Genomic DNA, 16,631 nt, shown 5'->3' with positions numbered 1-16,631 from the left:
AGACCAGATGCCGGTACGGCAGGAGAGACGGGGCGGCAGCCCGATTGGACTGAGCAACTCAAAGGTTGATAATAATAATAATCGCTTATTGTCACAAGTAGGTTTCAATGAAGTGACTGTGAAAAACTTCTAGTCGCCACATTCCGGCGCCTGTTCGGGGAGGCTGGTATGGGAATTGAACCCACGCTGCTGCCTTGTTCTGCATTGCAAGCCAGCTATTTAGCCCACTGTGCTAAACCAGCCCCTGTTTTAAAGGCATTGGGATGTCTTTGTGAGTTAATGGTGACTTTAGGTGTTGGTGACTGTGCGCTGCTCCTGGTTTGGGGCCTATGCAGATTGTTGGGGATTTTTCTTTTCCTTTTATACTGTTGTTGGTAATGCCCATGCATGTGGAGGATGACTTGGGTGGGGAGTGTTGGGGATTCACAAGCTCACTTAGAGATTGGGGCACCCTTTCAAAATGGCAGCCGGTCTCCTAGTTCAGCTTTTCCGTGATGAAAAAAATTCTAAGGACTCAATTTAATGGCTGCATTGTGCTTAAGCGAAAGAAGAGGTGAGTAGTCATCTTCGCTCAACAGGCAAACAGCCCTGGGCACTTGGATTGCTGCCCTGGTGCTCGGAGGAAGGTGGGGGAGCCACCAGCTGGCCAGCCTTGGTCAGGATGGGCTCCCATTGGGCAGGGGGGAGGTTGTGGAGCAAGCGGGATGGCTACCCATGACCTGGGCTAGGCATGGAGGTGTGCGGGGACATGGGTGGCTCAGTGCCCGTGGGTCCACCATGCCAACCCTTGGACTGTGTGGTCTCGTTCCGGGGGCAACCCCAGGCCCAGCCCACCTACCCCACCAACCAGCCATAGCTCCCACTGACCACTGAAGCCTCTGGCCGCACGACTGAAGGCTATAGCTAATTGGGCATTTGCAAGCATCGTTAAGTGAGCACGTCACAAAACCCAAGTGGATCCCTGTGGGTAGGCGACCCATGTAGCACGTGGGGGTTATTGTCTAGCATTCAGACCATTATGCCTGGACACTGTGCCTGAACACTGCAGGAAGCAACACCACAGATACAGAGGCCAACATCCCAACACCCAGGGACTGGACCCCAGCACCGGGGACATTTCCACGACAAGAGGCTGGGTGTGTGCACCGGGGAATGAGCCAGTGCCTGGTCTGGGCAACGTTATATGCAGGTTTCTGGGGTACAGGATCTGGGATCTGGTCAGCAGTGGCCCCTACTGCGGCTGGGTGTGCGTGGGCTGGGCAAGCGGATGGGAGGAGAAGAGCAATGGGCGGACTGAAGGGCCCTAGGGTGGAAGACACCACTGGTTATCAGTCTCACACCCTCACCAATTCCTCACCAATATCTTGCACCCACTGGAACTTGCCCTAGTGGTACTGCTGGCAGGCCAGGTGGCCAGATGCCGGAAGAGGCAGTGGCAGCAGCGTTGATAGAGGCTAGAGACAGCGACCCCTGTGCAGTGCCCTGCCCAACACCCTGAGGACCCACTGCCCATTAGGCCAGGGAGGGAATCAGAGGGGGGGGCCTGCGACGTCCCAAGGTGCACAGGCAAACAGATGTCGGACAGCAGTGCCGAAGGAGGCTCTGCCTCAACAAGGGAATGACGCGGCACCTGTGCCATGTATTTGTGGACTTGGCATCACATGGAGAAGAAGGATACCCGCTCCTAGTGGCCGCCATGGTCACCGCAGCCCTGAACCTTTATGCTTCAGGATCATTCCAGGGCTCGAGCAGGGATTTGTGTGGCATCTCACGAGCTACTGCCCACAAGTGCATCCGGCAGAAAACTATATAAACTTTGACATGGATCAGGCCCAAAAAGATGCCTGGGCAGCAGGATTCTCTGCCATCTACGGGACGGGACGCCCCAGGTCCAGGGTGTAATAGATGGCATGCAGGTCATCCTGCGTGCACCGGACGTACCCTACGTCAACAGGATGATATCCACTCCCTGAACGTCCAGAATGTGCGCGACCACCACATGAAGATCATGCTTCCCAGGGAGTGTGCACGACAGCTACATCCTGGGACAGTTGGACATCCTTGGCCTCTTCGAGGACCACCCCAGGATGGCAGGTTGGCTCTTGGGCGATAAGGGGTACCCGCTGAGGACGGCTAATGATGCCAATACAGAAGCCGATTATCGATGCGGGAGAGACCCGATACAATGAGGTCCATGAGGCCACCCGGTGTGTCACTGAGTGGTGCATCGGACTGCTCAAAATGTGGTTCCGATGGCTTGACCGCTCTAGTGGTGCACTGCAGTACATCCCCCAGAAGGCCGCCCACTTTGTAATGGTCTGTTGTGTCCTCCATAACCTAGCACAGAGCGGGGCAATGAGGTGGCGGTACATGTGGCTAACTCCGAGGAGGAGTACGAGGAGGCGCCGGACCAGGAGGACGAGCCTGGGGAGGACCCACAGGACCTCTGCTTCCCCTTTCATCATCCTGTCATCCCCTCACCAACCGCCCCAATTTCCACCTTCCCAGGGTCTGTGTAACATCACTCCATGGTGATGGGACTTTTGGAACTGTCAATGGGTCACGGTCGAGGACAGGGGGGGGTGATGATAACCGACAGAGAGCTGAGCGCTGGTGCTCCTCATTCAATGCCATAGTCTTGATGAATGTGAGATAAAATAGTTAGTTCAAATATTTGTTACAGTAATGTAGATGTGAGCCAGACTGACGGGTAAAGAATTCACCATTTGTCATTTGGTGCCGAAACCCGGGAGCCCTCGGGGCAATAACCAAGGAATTGTCTCCGCTGCGGTTGTTTGCAATGCAGAACCGGTATGCTCTTGACTATCGTCTGGCCCGTGAGGGTGGGGTATGTGCAGGGCAAGTGTATCATGGGAGTTCAAGACCTAACCGCTAACATCACTAAATTTATGGATCACATACGGGATCACCTGGACGGAATGCAGGACCCTGGCTCCATGGGGTAACTGGGCATTTGGAGGTTGGAAGGACTGGTTGATAAATATGGCCATGTTATTTAGCAGTGGCACTCGGGTGTATCTTTGTAGGCCTGGCCATCCTTAAATGCGTGATGGGTAGAATGCGAGGTGCACTGGAACAGATAGACGCCCCTAGAATCTTGGCTGTTAGGATCCACAAGGGTGCAGCGGATGATGGAGTGCTGCAACAGGAATTGGAAATGCAGCGACAAATCTTCTTAGATGAGGGGCCATAGCTACGGATTGAATAGATAGGTTATCATGAAATGATAAAAGGAGGGAATGACGAATGTGATATAAAATAGTTAGTTCAAATGTTAGTTACAGTAATGTAGATGCAAGCCAGTCTGATGGTAGTGAGTTCACAAATAAGAGACAGAGATTCAGAAAGCATGGATGGGGGGAGGGGTCTGATGGAGGATGGGGAAAAGGATGCTGGGTAACAAGAGGCCCAGGGTTAAGGAATGAGAAGTGAGCCAATTAGGATGTATGGCCAGGTCAGGAGGGGTATAGGATGACCTATGGGAATCTGTATGTGAAACTTGATGCCATTTGAATGTATTTGCAGAGATCCCTTTGTCTCGGACCTCATTTGTTTCCAAGGGGTCCAGGAGACTGGTTCTGTGTTCTGTGTCCCTGAGAAGTGAGTCAGACTTGCAAGTTGGTTAAAAATAAATAATACTATGCCTACAAATCCATCTCGAGTTTTATTGAGGCCAGACTGACGGGTAAAGAATTCAACAGTCTGACCTCTGCCTGTCTGCTGAGTGCTCGCTCCTACGCATCACCCGACAATGGTGTGCTGCGATGGTGAGGATGGGGGGTGTGGGGGTGGGGGAAGAGAGGTGGAGGAACCCAGGACTTCTCCAGGGAGATGTGGAATGGATTGGGTCTTGGCTCACATTGTGGAAGAAAATGCCAGGGGCATCATATTGGTCAAGGTCAACAGATTTAACGATTTTCAGAAGTGTCCCCAACTACCCACCCTGCAATGGTGCTGCCCCCCCACCTGTGCCCTCTCCGTGATCCTTGATGTGCTTCCTTCCGTACTCTACTGCTGTTCCCTGGATGCACATCAGAGGTGGAGGCAGCCTGCTGCTTACTGTGACCCCTGGCCTTTGATGCCACTGGCTGGTGTCCTCTGGGAGCTCTGGGCCGGAGGGCCCTGCCACACATGCCGTTGGCACATGTCTCACCGTGATGCCCTGTTCCGGGTGCTGACCGCGAAATGCGCCGTCGTCTGGAGGGTGGAACCCGGATGGAGGATGGGTGGTGGGGGAGGGGCTGTTGGCCAGAGGCGCTACTCCATTGGATGGCTTCGGATTGACACCTGTCACTCCCCTCCTGGTCAGTGCCCATAGGGCACTGGTGTTTACTTTGGGATGGAGCAACACCTGGAACGAGCCTTGGCTGCCAGTGTGTCATTAGGCTCTGCCAATCCTTGCGGCTCTCCAACGTCTGCAGCACATTGTCGACTCCCTCGGCATCGTTAGCCACATGATTCATTGCAGGGTTTTTCCGGGGTTGGGGACAGGTAGTTGGGGAGATGGATTGTATGGGGAGGAGGGGTATTGGGGCATATGGGGGTGATGGGGATTATGATGGGATGAGGGTGGTGGCGAGTAGGGGGGTAAGGGGAATATGAGCGGGGGAACATCTGGACACGGTGTTGAGTGGTGGCGGTGCCAGGTGCATTCCCTTTGGGTTGGGGGGTGATCGGGGTCCAATTCAAACCCTCCCGAGCGGCCCGGTGGAGGTCGTTGACCTTTTTTAAAAAAAGAATTTTTCAATAACAACATTTTCCACCTTACGAACAAACCTCCCCCTCTGTAACAAAGAAAAGAAAAAGAACTCGCGTGGCAAGACATGAACATGGCAAGTCAATAAAATACAGAACTTTGTACATTGGATTCTTCCCGTACATGTCAGTGTCCGGATCATTCATGTGCTTTCTTGCTCCCCCTTCCCCCCCCCCCTCCCCCCCCGCCACGAACGATGTCCCCCCCTCCCCCCCCCCCCTGGGTTGCTGCTGCTGCTGTCCGACCTTCATCTAACGCTCCGCGAGATGGTCTAGGAATGGTTGCCACCACCTGTAGAACCCCTGCGCAGACCCTCTCAAGGCAAACTTTATCCTTTCCAACTTGATAAACCCAGCCATATCGTTTATCCAGGCCTCCACGCTAGGCGGCTTCGCCTCCTTCCACATTAGCAAGATCCTTCGCCGGGCTACTAGGGACGCAAAGGCCAGAACGCCGGCCTCTTTCGCCTCCTGCACTCCCGGCTCATCCACTACTCCAAATAGTGCTAGCCCCCAGCTTGGTTTGACCCGGACTTTCACCACCTTAGAAACTGTTCCTGCAACTCCCCTCCAGAACCCCTCCAGTGCCGGGCATGACCAAAACATATGGACATGGTTCGCCGGACTTCCTGAGCACCTCCCACATCTGTCCTCTACCCCAAAGAACCTACTCAGCCTCGCCCCCGTCATATGCGCTCTATGAACCACCTTAAATTGTATCAGGCTAAGCCAGGCACACGAGGAAGAGGAATTAACCCTACTTGGGGCATCAGCCCATAGCCCCTCCTCAATCTCCTCCCCCAACTCCTCCTCCCATTTACCCTGCAGCTCCTCTTCCAAAGCCTCCCCCTCTTCTTTCATCTCCTGGTATAACGCCGACACCTTGCCCTCCCCGACCCATACGCCCGAGATCACCCTATCTTGAATCCCCTGTGCCGGGAGTAGCGGAAATTCCCTCACCTGCTGCCTCACAAACGCCCTCACTTGCATGTACCTGAAAGCGTTTCCCGGGGGTAGCCCAAACTTCTCCTCCAGCGCCCCTAAGCTCGCAAACGACCCGTCAATGAACAGGTCCCCCATTCTTCTAATCCCTACCCGATGCCAGCTCTGAAATCCCCCGTCCATCCTTCCTGGGACAAACCGATGGTTGTCTCTGATCGGGGACCACACCGAGGCTCCCGTCGCACCCCTGTGCCGTCTCCACTGCCCCCAGATCTTTAGCGTTGCCGCCGCCACCGCGCTCGTGGTGTACCTCGTTGGCGAGAGCGGCAGCGGTGCCGTCACCAGCGCCCCCAGGCTCGTTCCTTTGCAGGACGCCATCTCCAACCTCTTCCACGCCGCCCCCTCTCCCTCCATCACCCACTTACGGATCATTGCCACGTTGGCTGCCCAATAATAACCACCCAGATTCGGCAATGTCAACCCTCCTCTATCTCTGCTACGCTCCAAGAACCCCCTCCTTACCCGCAGGGTCTTGCTCGCCCACACAAATCCCGTAATGCTCCTGCTATACCCTCTTAAAAAAGGCCTTAGTGATCACAATTGGGAGGCATTGGAATACAAAAAGAAATCTCGGGAGGACCACCATTTTCACCGACTGTACCCTACCCGCCAGCGAGAGTGGCAACATGTCCCACCTTTTAAAATCCTCCTCCATCTGTTTCACCAATCGCGTCAAATTGAGTTTATGCAGTGCCCCCCAACTCCTAGCTACCTGTATCCCCAAATATCGAAAGCTCCTTTCCGCCCTCCTCAACAGTACGTCCTCTATCCCTCTTCCCTGGTCCCCCGGATGGATCACAAAGAGCTCACTCTTTCCCACATGGAGACTTTTCGGGCAAAAAGCCTCCCAACTCCCGTAGGATCTGCATTACCTCAACCATCCCCTCCACTGGATCAGTCACATACAGCAACAGGTCGTCTGCATACAGCGACACTCTATGTTCCTCTCCCCCTCGGACCACCCCCTTCCATTTCCCTGACTCCCGTAACGCCATGGCCAAAGGTTCAATTGCTAATGCGAACAGCAGAGGTGACGGGGCACCCCTGCCTCGTCCCTCGATACAGCCGGAAATACTCCGACCTCCGCCGGTTCTTGACCACACTCGCCCCCGGGGCTTTATACAGGACCTTAACCCAACTAATAAACCCTCCCCCGAACCCAAACCTCCTCAACACTTCCCAGAGATACTCTCACTCTACCCGAACAAAGGCTTTCTCCGCGTCCATGGCTGTCACTATCTCCGCTTCTCTCTCCACCGATGGCATCATTATCACATTTAAGAGCCTTCGCACATTACTGTTTAACTGCCTACCCTTTACGAATCCCGTCTGGTCCTCGTGAATCACCCCCGGAACACAGTCCTCAATCCTCATGGCCAACATTTTTGCCAGCAACTTAGCATCTACATTAAGGAGCGAGATCAGTCTATATGACCCACATTGCAGTGTGTCCTTATCCCGCTTTAAGATCAAAGACATTGTCGGGGGCAGGTTCCCCCCCTCCCTTGATTCATTGAAGGTCCTTACCAGCAACGGGGCTAACAGGTCTACATACTTCCTGTAGAACTCCACCGGGAACCCATCCGGCCCCGGGGCCATCCCTGCCTGCATGCTCCCCAGTCCTTTAACCAGCTCCTCCAGCCCAATTGGCGCCCCCAGACCAGCCACCTCCTGCACCTCCACCCTTGGGAACCTCAACTGATCCAAGAATCACCGCATCCCCTCTTTTCCCCCTAGGGGCTGGGTCCTATATAGTTCCTCGTAAAAGGCCTTAAAAGCCTCATTCACTTTCCCAGCACTCCGCACCGTAGTTCCCCTGCCATCTTTGACTCCACCTATTTCCCTCGCTGCCATCCTCTTACGGAGCTGGTGTGCCAGCATCCGGCTCACCTTCTCCCCATACTCTTATATCGCCCCCTGTGCCTTCCTCCACTGTGCCTCTGCCTTCCCTATGGTCAACAGGTCGAACTCCATCTGGAGACTTCGTCTCTCCCTAAGTAGTCCCTCCTCGGGGACCTCTACATATCTCCTGTCCACCCTTAAAATCTCCCCCACTAACCTCTCCCTTTCCCTGCCCTCGCTCTTCACCCTGTGAGCCCTGATGGAGATTAACTCTCCCCTGACCACCGCCTTCAGCGCCTCCCATACGACTCCCACCTGCACCTCCCCGTTGTCATTAGCCTCCAGATATCTTTCAATACCCTCCCGCACACTTCCTCGTCTGCCAGCAGTCCCACGTCCAACCTCCACAACGGGCGTTGGTCCCTCTCCTCCCCCAGCTCCAGCTCCACCCAGTGTGGGACATAGTCTGAAATGGCTATGGCCGAATACTCCGTTCCCTCCACTTTCGGGATCAGTGCCCTGCCCAAAACAAAAAAATCTATCCGGGAGTAGGCCTTATGTACGTGGGAGAAAAAGGAAAATTCTCTGGCCAAAGGCAAATCTCCACTGATCTACTCCCCCCATTTGATCCATAAATCCCCTAAGCACCTTGGCCGCAGCCGGCCTCCTCCCCGTCCTAGATCTGGAACGATCTAATGCTGGGTCCAGCACCGTGTTAAAATCCCCACCCATTATCAAACTCCCTACCTCCAGGTCCGGAATACGCCCCAACATCCGTTTCATGAATCCAGCATCATCCCAGTTTGGGGCATATATATTCACCAGTACCACATCCGTCCCCTGCAACCTACCACTCACCATCACGTATCGGCCTCCCTTGTCCGCTACTATGTTCTTGGGCTCAAATGACATCCGCTTTCCCACCAGTATTGCCATTCCTCTATTCTTCGCATCCAGCCCTGAATGGAACACCTGTCCCACCCATCCCTTCCTTAACCGGGCCTGATCTGCCACCTTCAGATGTGTCTCCTGAAGCATGGCCACGTCTGCCTTCAGTCCCTTTAGGTGCGCGAACACTCGGGCCCTCTTAACCGGCCCATTTAGGCCTCTCACATTCCACGTGATCAGCCGGATTGGGGGGTTACCCCCCCCCCCACCTGCCGACTAGCCATCTCCTATCTTAGGCCAGTCCCGTGCTCGCGCCTCCCACTCCCTCCAGTCCCCCAGGTGGGGAACCCCCGCCCCGACCACCTCTTCCACTTTCAGTTCCCCCTCGGACAGTGCAGCAGCAACCATGGAATCCCCCCCGATCCACATCTAGCACTTTTGCTCCCCCCATATTACTTCCGTGAGTCTGCTGACCTCTGCTTCCCCCACCTTCCCGTTGATCTCCCCGTGTGGGAGTCTCTCCTCCTCCTTACCTTCCTCCACCCCCCCCCCCTTTTGGTGCGGGGAAAAAAGCCCACGCTTTCCTAAACCAGCCCCGCCCCCTGTGGCACCGCTCCTGTTGCGGCCATCATCCCAGTTCCCTCATCCCCGAGTCTCACCTCCCTCGAGGACCGACGCCCACATTCCCCATCATCATCATTTTGTCTACAGAAAGGAAAAAAGGAAATTTTAGGAATTTTAACCAGAATTCTACCCACATCCCCATCCATCATCCCACCCACAAAATATTCTTTACCCATATTTACAACCCCATATACAACCACATCCCCTCAGTTCGAGTCCAGTTTTTCCGTCTGTATAAAGGTCCAAGCCTCTTCTGGCGTTTCAAAATAATGGTGTCTGTCCTGATAAGTGACCCACAGTCGCGCAGGCTGAAGCATGCCGAACCTGACTCTTTTTCTATGCAGCACCGCCTTGGCCCGGTTGAAGCCAGCTCTCCTCTTTGCCACCTCCGCGCTCCAATCCTGGTATACTCGGATCACCGCGTTCTCCCATCTGCTGCTCCGCACCTTCTTGGCCCATCTCAGCACACTTTCTTTATCCACGAAGCGATGGAACCTTGCCACTATCGCCCTTGGCGGCTCATCTGCCTTGGGACTCCTCGCCAGGACCCGGTGAGCCCCTTCCAGCTCCAGGGGGGTCGGACAGGCCTCCGCACCCATCAGCGAATGGAGCATCGTGCTCACGTACGCCCCAGCATCAGCTCCCTCCATTCCTTCGGGAAGACCCAGAATCCGGAGGTTCTTCTTCCTCGACCTGTTCTCCAGGGCCTCAATTCTCTCGGCCCACCGCCTCGTGCGCCTCCATTTTTACCGCCAGGCCCTGGATATCGTCCTCGTTGGTGTTCACCTTATCGTTCACCTCACGAAGCTCCACCGTCTGGGTCTCCTTCAGCCCCTCGATCGCCAACAGCATCGGCACCAGCACCTCCTTTTTCAGCACCTCCACACATCTCATGAAGAACTCCTGCTGGTCTGGCCCCCACACTGCTTGCACTCCGCCCTCCGCCATCTTGCCTTCTTCCCCTCGTTTTGTTCTCTGCTCCATGGCCTCTTTCCTCGTTGCTCCACCGCTGCTCCCTGCCAAATATTGTGGGGGGGGGACCTCACTGCTCCTTCCCACACGGGATCAATCAAAACAAAACTCAGTTGGGGCTCCTTTGGAGAGCCCGAAAGTCCATTTTCGCGGGAGCTGCCGAAACGCGCGGCTTAGCTCCGCATCGCTGCAACCGGAAGTCGGTCGTTGACCTTCTTGAGGCACTGTGTGCCGATCCCCCTGCGTTGTCACTTCTTCCCAGGCGACACTGAGTGCCCCGCGGCTAACCCTCCGAGACCTTTGGGGGAACAGGGCCTCCACCTCTTCTAGTAGTCTGCCCAGGTCGGCATTCCCGAAACGTGGGGCTCGGCGGCACGGATGCAAGCTGAATGGGGTTGGTTGTGCAGGATCGATTTAAGCCGGCGGGACCATGATTTGCGGTGAGAAAAAGTGACCAACTGTTGTTTGATAGGGGTGTGGCCTCGTTTAGTGGACCAAACAATGATTTATTGCTTGACCGCCTTGCCGGGCCGAGCGTCGGGTAGTTCACGGCAGTTCCCGCTCACACTTAGAATCTTTTTGGTTAAATTGCGCCCACAGTGTGGGCTAAACCGGTGAGAAACTCCGCAGGGTCCAAAAAAGTGACCAACTGTCATTCACTAGCGGTGGGAACTCTCCAGCAGAGCCGGTGGGAAACTCAGAGCAAAACCCATCACAAATAACACTGAGTAACTTTTCTGTTGGACCACACCCTATGATTTAAGTCTGTTGGGAAATTTGCCAAGTTCGAAGTGGGAGGTGACTCAAAAAATTGGTGCAGTCTGTTCTCTCTGTATAGCTGAAAATTACCCACCATCCTGCCAGAGAGAAATATTCATTTTGGTGGTTCCTGGACAAGCATGAAAAAGGGCAGAAATAAAATTGGCACCTGGTAACTTACTACCATCTGCTCGAAGTAAACTGAAAGACTGAGCATTTTCATTCCATATTTTAACAATAGACTGTTGTTAGTTCTACATATTTATCAAATGCGTAGCTGAGCCATACAATAATATCAGGGGACATTGAGTTACAGAGTTCAACACTGGTTTGATAAGATTGGACATCCAGCAGCTGAGCCCAGTAGTTTGAGAACAGTTCCTGATGCCAGGGGCAAGAAACTATTTCATTAACATTAATAGAGATAAGGTTAATAACTTAAGTCTCCAACAATCATTTCATTCTGTCTCTGCATATTGCTTCAGTTCTCTCATACTAATAAACCTAGTCATACTTGCCAGTCGGTTTCTTCTGATAATGTCATCCGCAGTCAGCATTTTAATCAAAGAAGGACTTCACAAAACTAAATGTTGACAATCCCAATGAAAGTAGTAACTCCTGATAAGATCACTTTCTTTCTGATTGTACTGGAAGTAACCCTGAACAGCAATATTCCTGATAGCAGTGTTGCAGCATTTCTTTAAGGGATAGCAGAATGCCATCGCGAGAAGGGAAGTGTGACATAGAACATAGAATATACAGTGCAGCAGGAGACCATTCGGCCCATCGAGTCTGCGCCGATGTGCAGCTTTCCTTTGGCTTGTGAGTAAAACACAGCACACATGCTTCTGCTGCTGATGTGTTCAAGCTTTCTATCCATTTCCATATGTTCTCAAGTGCCTATTTAAATGAATGCTACAACGTGCTTATGAATGATTGATGCCTTTATGTCATTGCAAAAACACGACATGGTGTTTAGCGGCGGTCAAACAGCCTGGCAGCAGGTATGACATGCTAAACAGCATTAGATTGAGCTACATGGCATGAGACGTTCCTTAATATTTTGGTCAGAGCACAACGGGTTTGTAGCATCAGAGAATGTTGAAATTACAGCATGATGATTGCACAGCTCCGGGATCGTGCTCAAAGAAAGAGCTGGTAAGCAGACGGGACGCTCGTGGTGAGATTGCAGTGCATAACCTGTCAGTTTAGTGAGTGGAACAGCACAGTGAGAGGACCAGCTCTGGGTCAACTCAGTTGGGAAAGGTGACTGGATCAATAGAAAGTGAGGTGAAGTCAAACAAAAAGGAAAACAAAACCAAAACATCCTAAAATCGGGAAGGTTGTGATTATAATGGGTGACTTTGAGAGTTGCTGCACAACAAATTGAATAAAACAAGGAGAAAGGTCAAAGGGATACTGTTAAAATGTCCACAAAATTCCCAGTTTGCATTGGGATGCACCTGACCAATAATTGGAATTCTAAATCATTAAACAGCACATAGAGCTAAGGAGCTGGATTCTCCATGTCTGCGGCTAAGTGCTGATGTCAACGGAGCATCCATGGAGTCCACGACGGAAAAAAATCGACGCCACACCCGCACCGATTCTGCTCCTGGTGAAGGGCTAGAACCGGCGCCGTGTGAAACACCCGTGGAACACGCGAAAAATGATGGGAGAATCGCTGGGTCTGTGCTGGACACGCGCAGGACTGACAAGCTGCAGCCGCACGGACAGTTACACCCCACACACACGCACTGATCGCGCCCAAAAAGGTGGTGCCTATTGTGCTGGACCATGTACCTTTCCACCCTGACCCCACAGGCATCTCCTGGCTACACCCCACTACTCCCCCAGCCCTGGCAGAAGTCCCCCGGCCAGCGGCACGACTGTCAGTGACGCATGGCAGTGCTGGACACTGTCCATACTCCCTCTCTTTCCGTGGCCATAATGCCAGGCTCACGATTGTTGAGGCCACATGTGGCCCGCGCCAGCGGGAAGTCGGCCCATCGGAGGCGGAGTACCAAGGGTGGGCCCGATAAAGAGATGCGAAGGCGGGCACAACTACGCGCATCACAATTACGCTGATTTGGAGGGGAGAATCGCGATTCCCGAAACCAGTGCCTGCCACGATTTTGACATCGGGAGCTATTCTCTGCCCGATCGCCATTCCCGATTTCGGCGCTGGGCAACGGAGAATCCCACCTACGATTTCTTAATTCAGGTGTGTCGAATAGCAACTGGGAATGAAAGTCTACACAGGCTGAACACATCAGGATTAACAACAGAAAAGCTAACGGATCTCTAAAAAATATAGACTACATTGGAAGACTGTCTTTGAATCGGGTTAAACTTCCATATTCATCAACTAGAGTTTATATAATTTAAAGAATCTATATACCACTTGGTCAGCAGATGCAGTGAAAAAGTCGTGAACACATCCCAGTCCATCACGCAAATGAAGGATGCAATGCAATGACTGGTGGTATTGTCACTGGACGAGTAATCCAGAAATCCTGGGAAATGCCCTGAGGACCAGAGTTCGAATTCCACAATGGCAGATGTTAAAATTTTAATTCAATAAAAAAATCTGGAATGAAAAGTCTAATGATAACCATGAAACCATTGTTGATTGTTGTAAAAACCCATCTGTTTCCTTTCGGGAAGGAAATTTGCTGCCCTTACCTGGTCTGACCTACAAATGACTCAAGACCCACAGCAATGTGGTTGACTCTTAAATGCCCTCTTGAAATGACCTAGTAAGCCATCCAGTTCAGGGCAACTAGGGATGGGCAATATAATGCTAGCCCAGCCAGTGACACCCACATCCCATGAATGAACAAAAATAAATTGATAGCTTGGGCGGGATTCTCCGCAATCGGCGCGATGTCCGCCGACCGGCGCCAAATACGGCGCGAATCAGTCCGGCATCGCGCCGCCCCAAAGGTGCGGATTTCTCCGCATCTTGAGGGGCCATGCCCTCACCTTGAGGGGCTAGGCCTGCCCCCGGAGTGATTTCCGCCCCGCCGGCTGGCGGGAAAGGCCTTTGGCGCACCGCCAGCTGGCGCGGAAATGACTTTGCCGTGCGACGCATGCGCGGGAGCGGTCGCTCATGGCATCCCCGCGCATGCGTAGTGGAGGGGGTCTCTTCAGGAAGGAAAAGAGTGCCCCCACGGCTCAGGCCCGCCTGCGGATTGGTGGGCGCCGATCGCGGGCCAGGCCACCGTGGGGGCACCCCCTGGGGCCAGATCGGCCCGTGCTCCCCCCAGGACCCTGGAGCCCGCCCGCGCCGCCTTGTCCCGCCGTTCGAAAGGTGGTTCACTCCACGCTGGCTGGCATGGGTTGACAGCGGCGGGACCTCGGCCCATCGCGGACCGGAGAATCGCCGGGGGTGAGCCTGCCAACTGGCGCGATTTCCGCCGACCGGCGCGGCGGGATTCCCGCCCCCGCCGAATCTCTGGTGGCGGAGAATTCGAGACACGGCGGGGGCGGGATTCACGCCACCCCCCGACTCAGTGGGGGGTGTCTCCATTCACTTTGCAAAATATTTAATGGTTGGAAATGATGCAGACAACATTGAAAAAATGCTATTCAAAGGCTTAAAGCTAGTCAGTCTGCATGCAATGTATGTTAATGTGTTTAACTCCCTTTGTTCGAAAGGAACCAGGCCCATCATGCTGTAATGTGTATTCCTGTAGCTTGAAGGAAAGTGAAAACTAGGTAATAGAATAACAAAGATATAAACTGTTCTTTTTTTGTCACAACTGCATAAAAATGTCTTCTTGTTAACTGAACTACTATAACATTTGGTTAATGTTCAGAATTTCATCAGAGTTAATGAATATTCCACCTCCTATTTTGTAACCAGAGCACAGTAAACAGGACACAGAGAAATACCATTCTGGTACAGTTTTAACAATTGGTATTTTACATGTAATTATTAGATTTATGTACAGTACCTCCAAAAAGCAGCATATACTGCTAGCAATGTTAAAAGGGCCATACAGGCAATTCCGCAGCCAATCATTAGCGGGACAGATGGGACGCCTGTAAATTCCATGCTCTGAAAAGTAAATCGAAAAAGTCAGATTTTCGCAGAATGTAGCAACACTGCTAATATTTGCGTGTTTACACAATTGTGTACTCTAAGTACAGAATAATATAAATATTTGCATTATATAACAATGTCATGCTAAAACACCTCAAAACATGCCGCTAAATTAATTTATTTCAAAATGCAATGATTGTTACGCAACAAAATGGGGCGACTAATTTGTACCATGCTGTGCTTGTACATTTGTATGCATGCTCACCATCTTTTTCGGGGTAATGTGCAGCAGGGCGCATGCATGGCCATCACTGGCCCTGGAATTGCAAATATTACAGAGCTGGCAGCATCAAATTACTATTACATCCTGCGCTCAACCCCAACCCTCACAGGCAGGCTGGAAAGAGCTGGAAAGTAATAAATGGGACCCACTCCATCCAGGTGGCAGGTAGATGAGGTGACAGGGAGGCAGGGTGGTGGAGGTTGAGAGGGTAGGATAGCAAGTAGTGGCAGGACAGTAGGAGGTTAGGGTGGTAGGTAGTTAGGATGGCAGATTATTGAGATGGTAGGGTGTTAGATGGATGAGGCGAATGGGTGGAAAAGGTGGCAGGTGGTTGAGTGAGTAGGTGGATAGGGTGGCAGGTGAGGTGGTAAGGGGAGTTGGGAGTAGTCAGGTCAGTTCAGGATGGGTTGTCAAGTTAGGACAGTGGTGGGGGCTAGTCAGGTCGAGGGATAGTCAAGTTGGGTGGAGGAACCAGGTGGTGAAGTTGGGTTAGATTGGATGGAGGGATGAAACGGAGTGTTGAGGGGTAGTTGTGGGGAGCGTTGGATGATCAGGGGGAGGACAGGGCTTGTTGGGCAGTAGGAGCTAGTCAGGTAGGGTCGGAGTTCGGTAGGTAGTTGGGGGATTGTTATGGGATGAAGGGAGAGTTGGGGGTGTCAATGTACCTTGTTGTTTAGCTGCCCAGGTGTTTGACTAGATTTTCATCTGTCCTGGGTAACTATCCAAATAGGTAAGTCGGAACTATCTGAAATCTACAAGTCTAACTTAGAGGTGAAGATTTTTCTGAGGGTTCTGGGAAGCAGGGGAATTGCTATAAAGGTTCGAACTTCCTGGGCAATTTCCATGGAGTCAGAGCAGTGGGACCTCCGAGAGGACCTGGAGCGCGTCTTCCGCGATAAGTCTAATCTCTCCAACATACATAAATAACGGGTTAGCAGAGACAAAAGCAACTAAGAATTGCTCTCCTGGTATGCTGTATGCAAATTTAAAGCACTCTGATAAATAACTAGATATGAAATACATAAAGATCTTCTAATAATTTGAAATCGGATAGCTATGTAGGAACAGGACTGGCATTTTACATCTTGAGCCTGTTCCTTATTTATTGTGATCATGCTTGATCTGCATCCTAACTCAGGATATCAGCCTTGGTTCCAAATATTATATTTATTAATTCAGCTAGCATTCACTGCTTTTTGTGGTGGACAGTTCCACACTATCAACTTTGTGTGAATACATGTTCCCCAACTTCTCTCCTGATTGTCCTGGCTCTGATTTTCAGGTTATTTCTTTTTCTTAATACAGCGCAGTACAGGCCCTTCGGCCCACGATGTTGCACCGAAACAAAAGCCATCCAACCTACACTATGCCATTATCATCCATATGTTTATCCAATAAACTTTTAAATGCCCTCAATGTTGGCGAGTTCACTACTGT

The 16,631-nt window shown here is 52.2% G+C and overlaps 1 protein-coding gene across 8 annotated transcripts in view; it reads right to left on the bottom strand.

Moving 5' to 3' along the window:
• The window catches only part of LOC140418616 (adhesion G protein-coupled receptor B2-like), a 1,340,408-nt gene that overhangs the window by 228,919 nt on the left and 1,094,858 nt on the right, over window positions 1-16,631 (bottom strand). For all 8 annotated transcript variants that reach the window (XM_072502156.1, XM_072502149.1, XM_072502159.1 and 5 more), the window contains one exon: window positions 14,823-14,926. In XM_072502156.1, the coding sequence (XP_072358257.1) occupies window positions 14,823-14,926 (104 nt within the window). The remainder of the gene's footprint in view (window positions 1-14,822; window positions 14,927-16,631) is intronic.

The sequence above is a fragment of the Scyliorhinus torazame genome, chromosome 1 (genome assembly GCF_047496885.1).
Source record: "Scyliorhinus torazame isolate Kashiwa2021f chromosome 1, sScyTor2.1, whole genome shotgun sequence".
NCBI lineage: Eukaryota > Metazoa > Chordata > Chondrichthyes > Carcharhiniformes > Scyliorhinidae > Scyliorhinus > Scyliorhinus torazame.
This window is presented reverse-complemented; position numbering and strand designations above follow the sequence as displayed.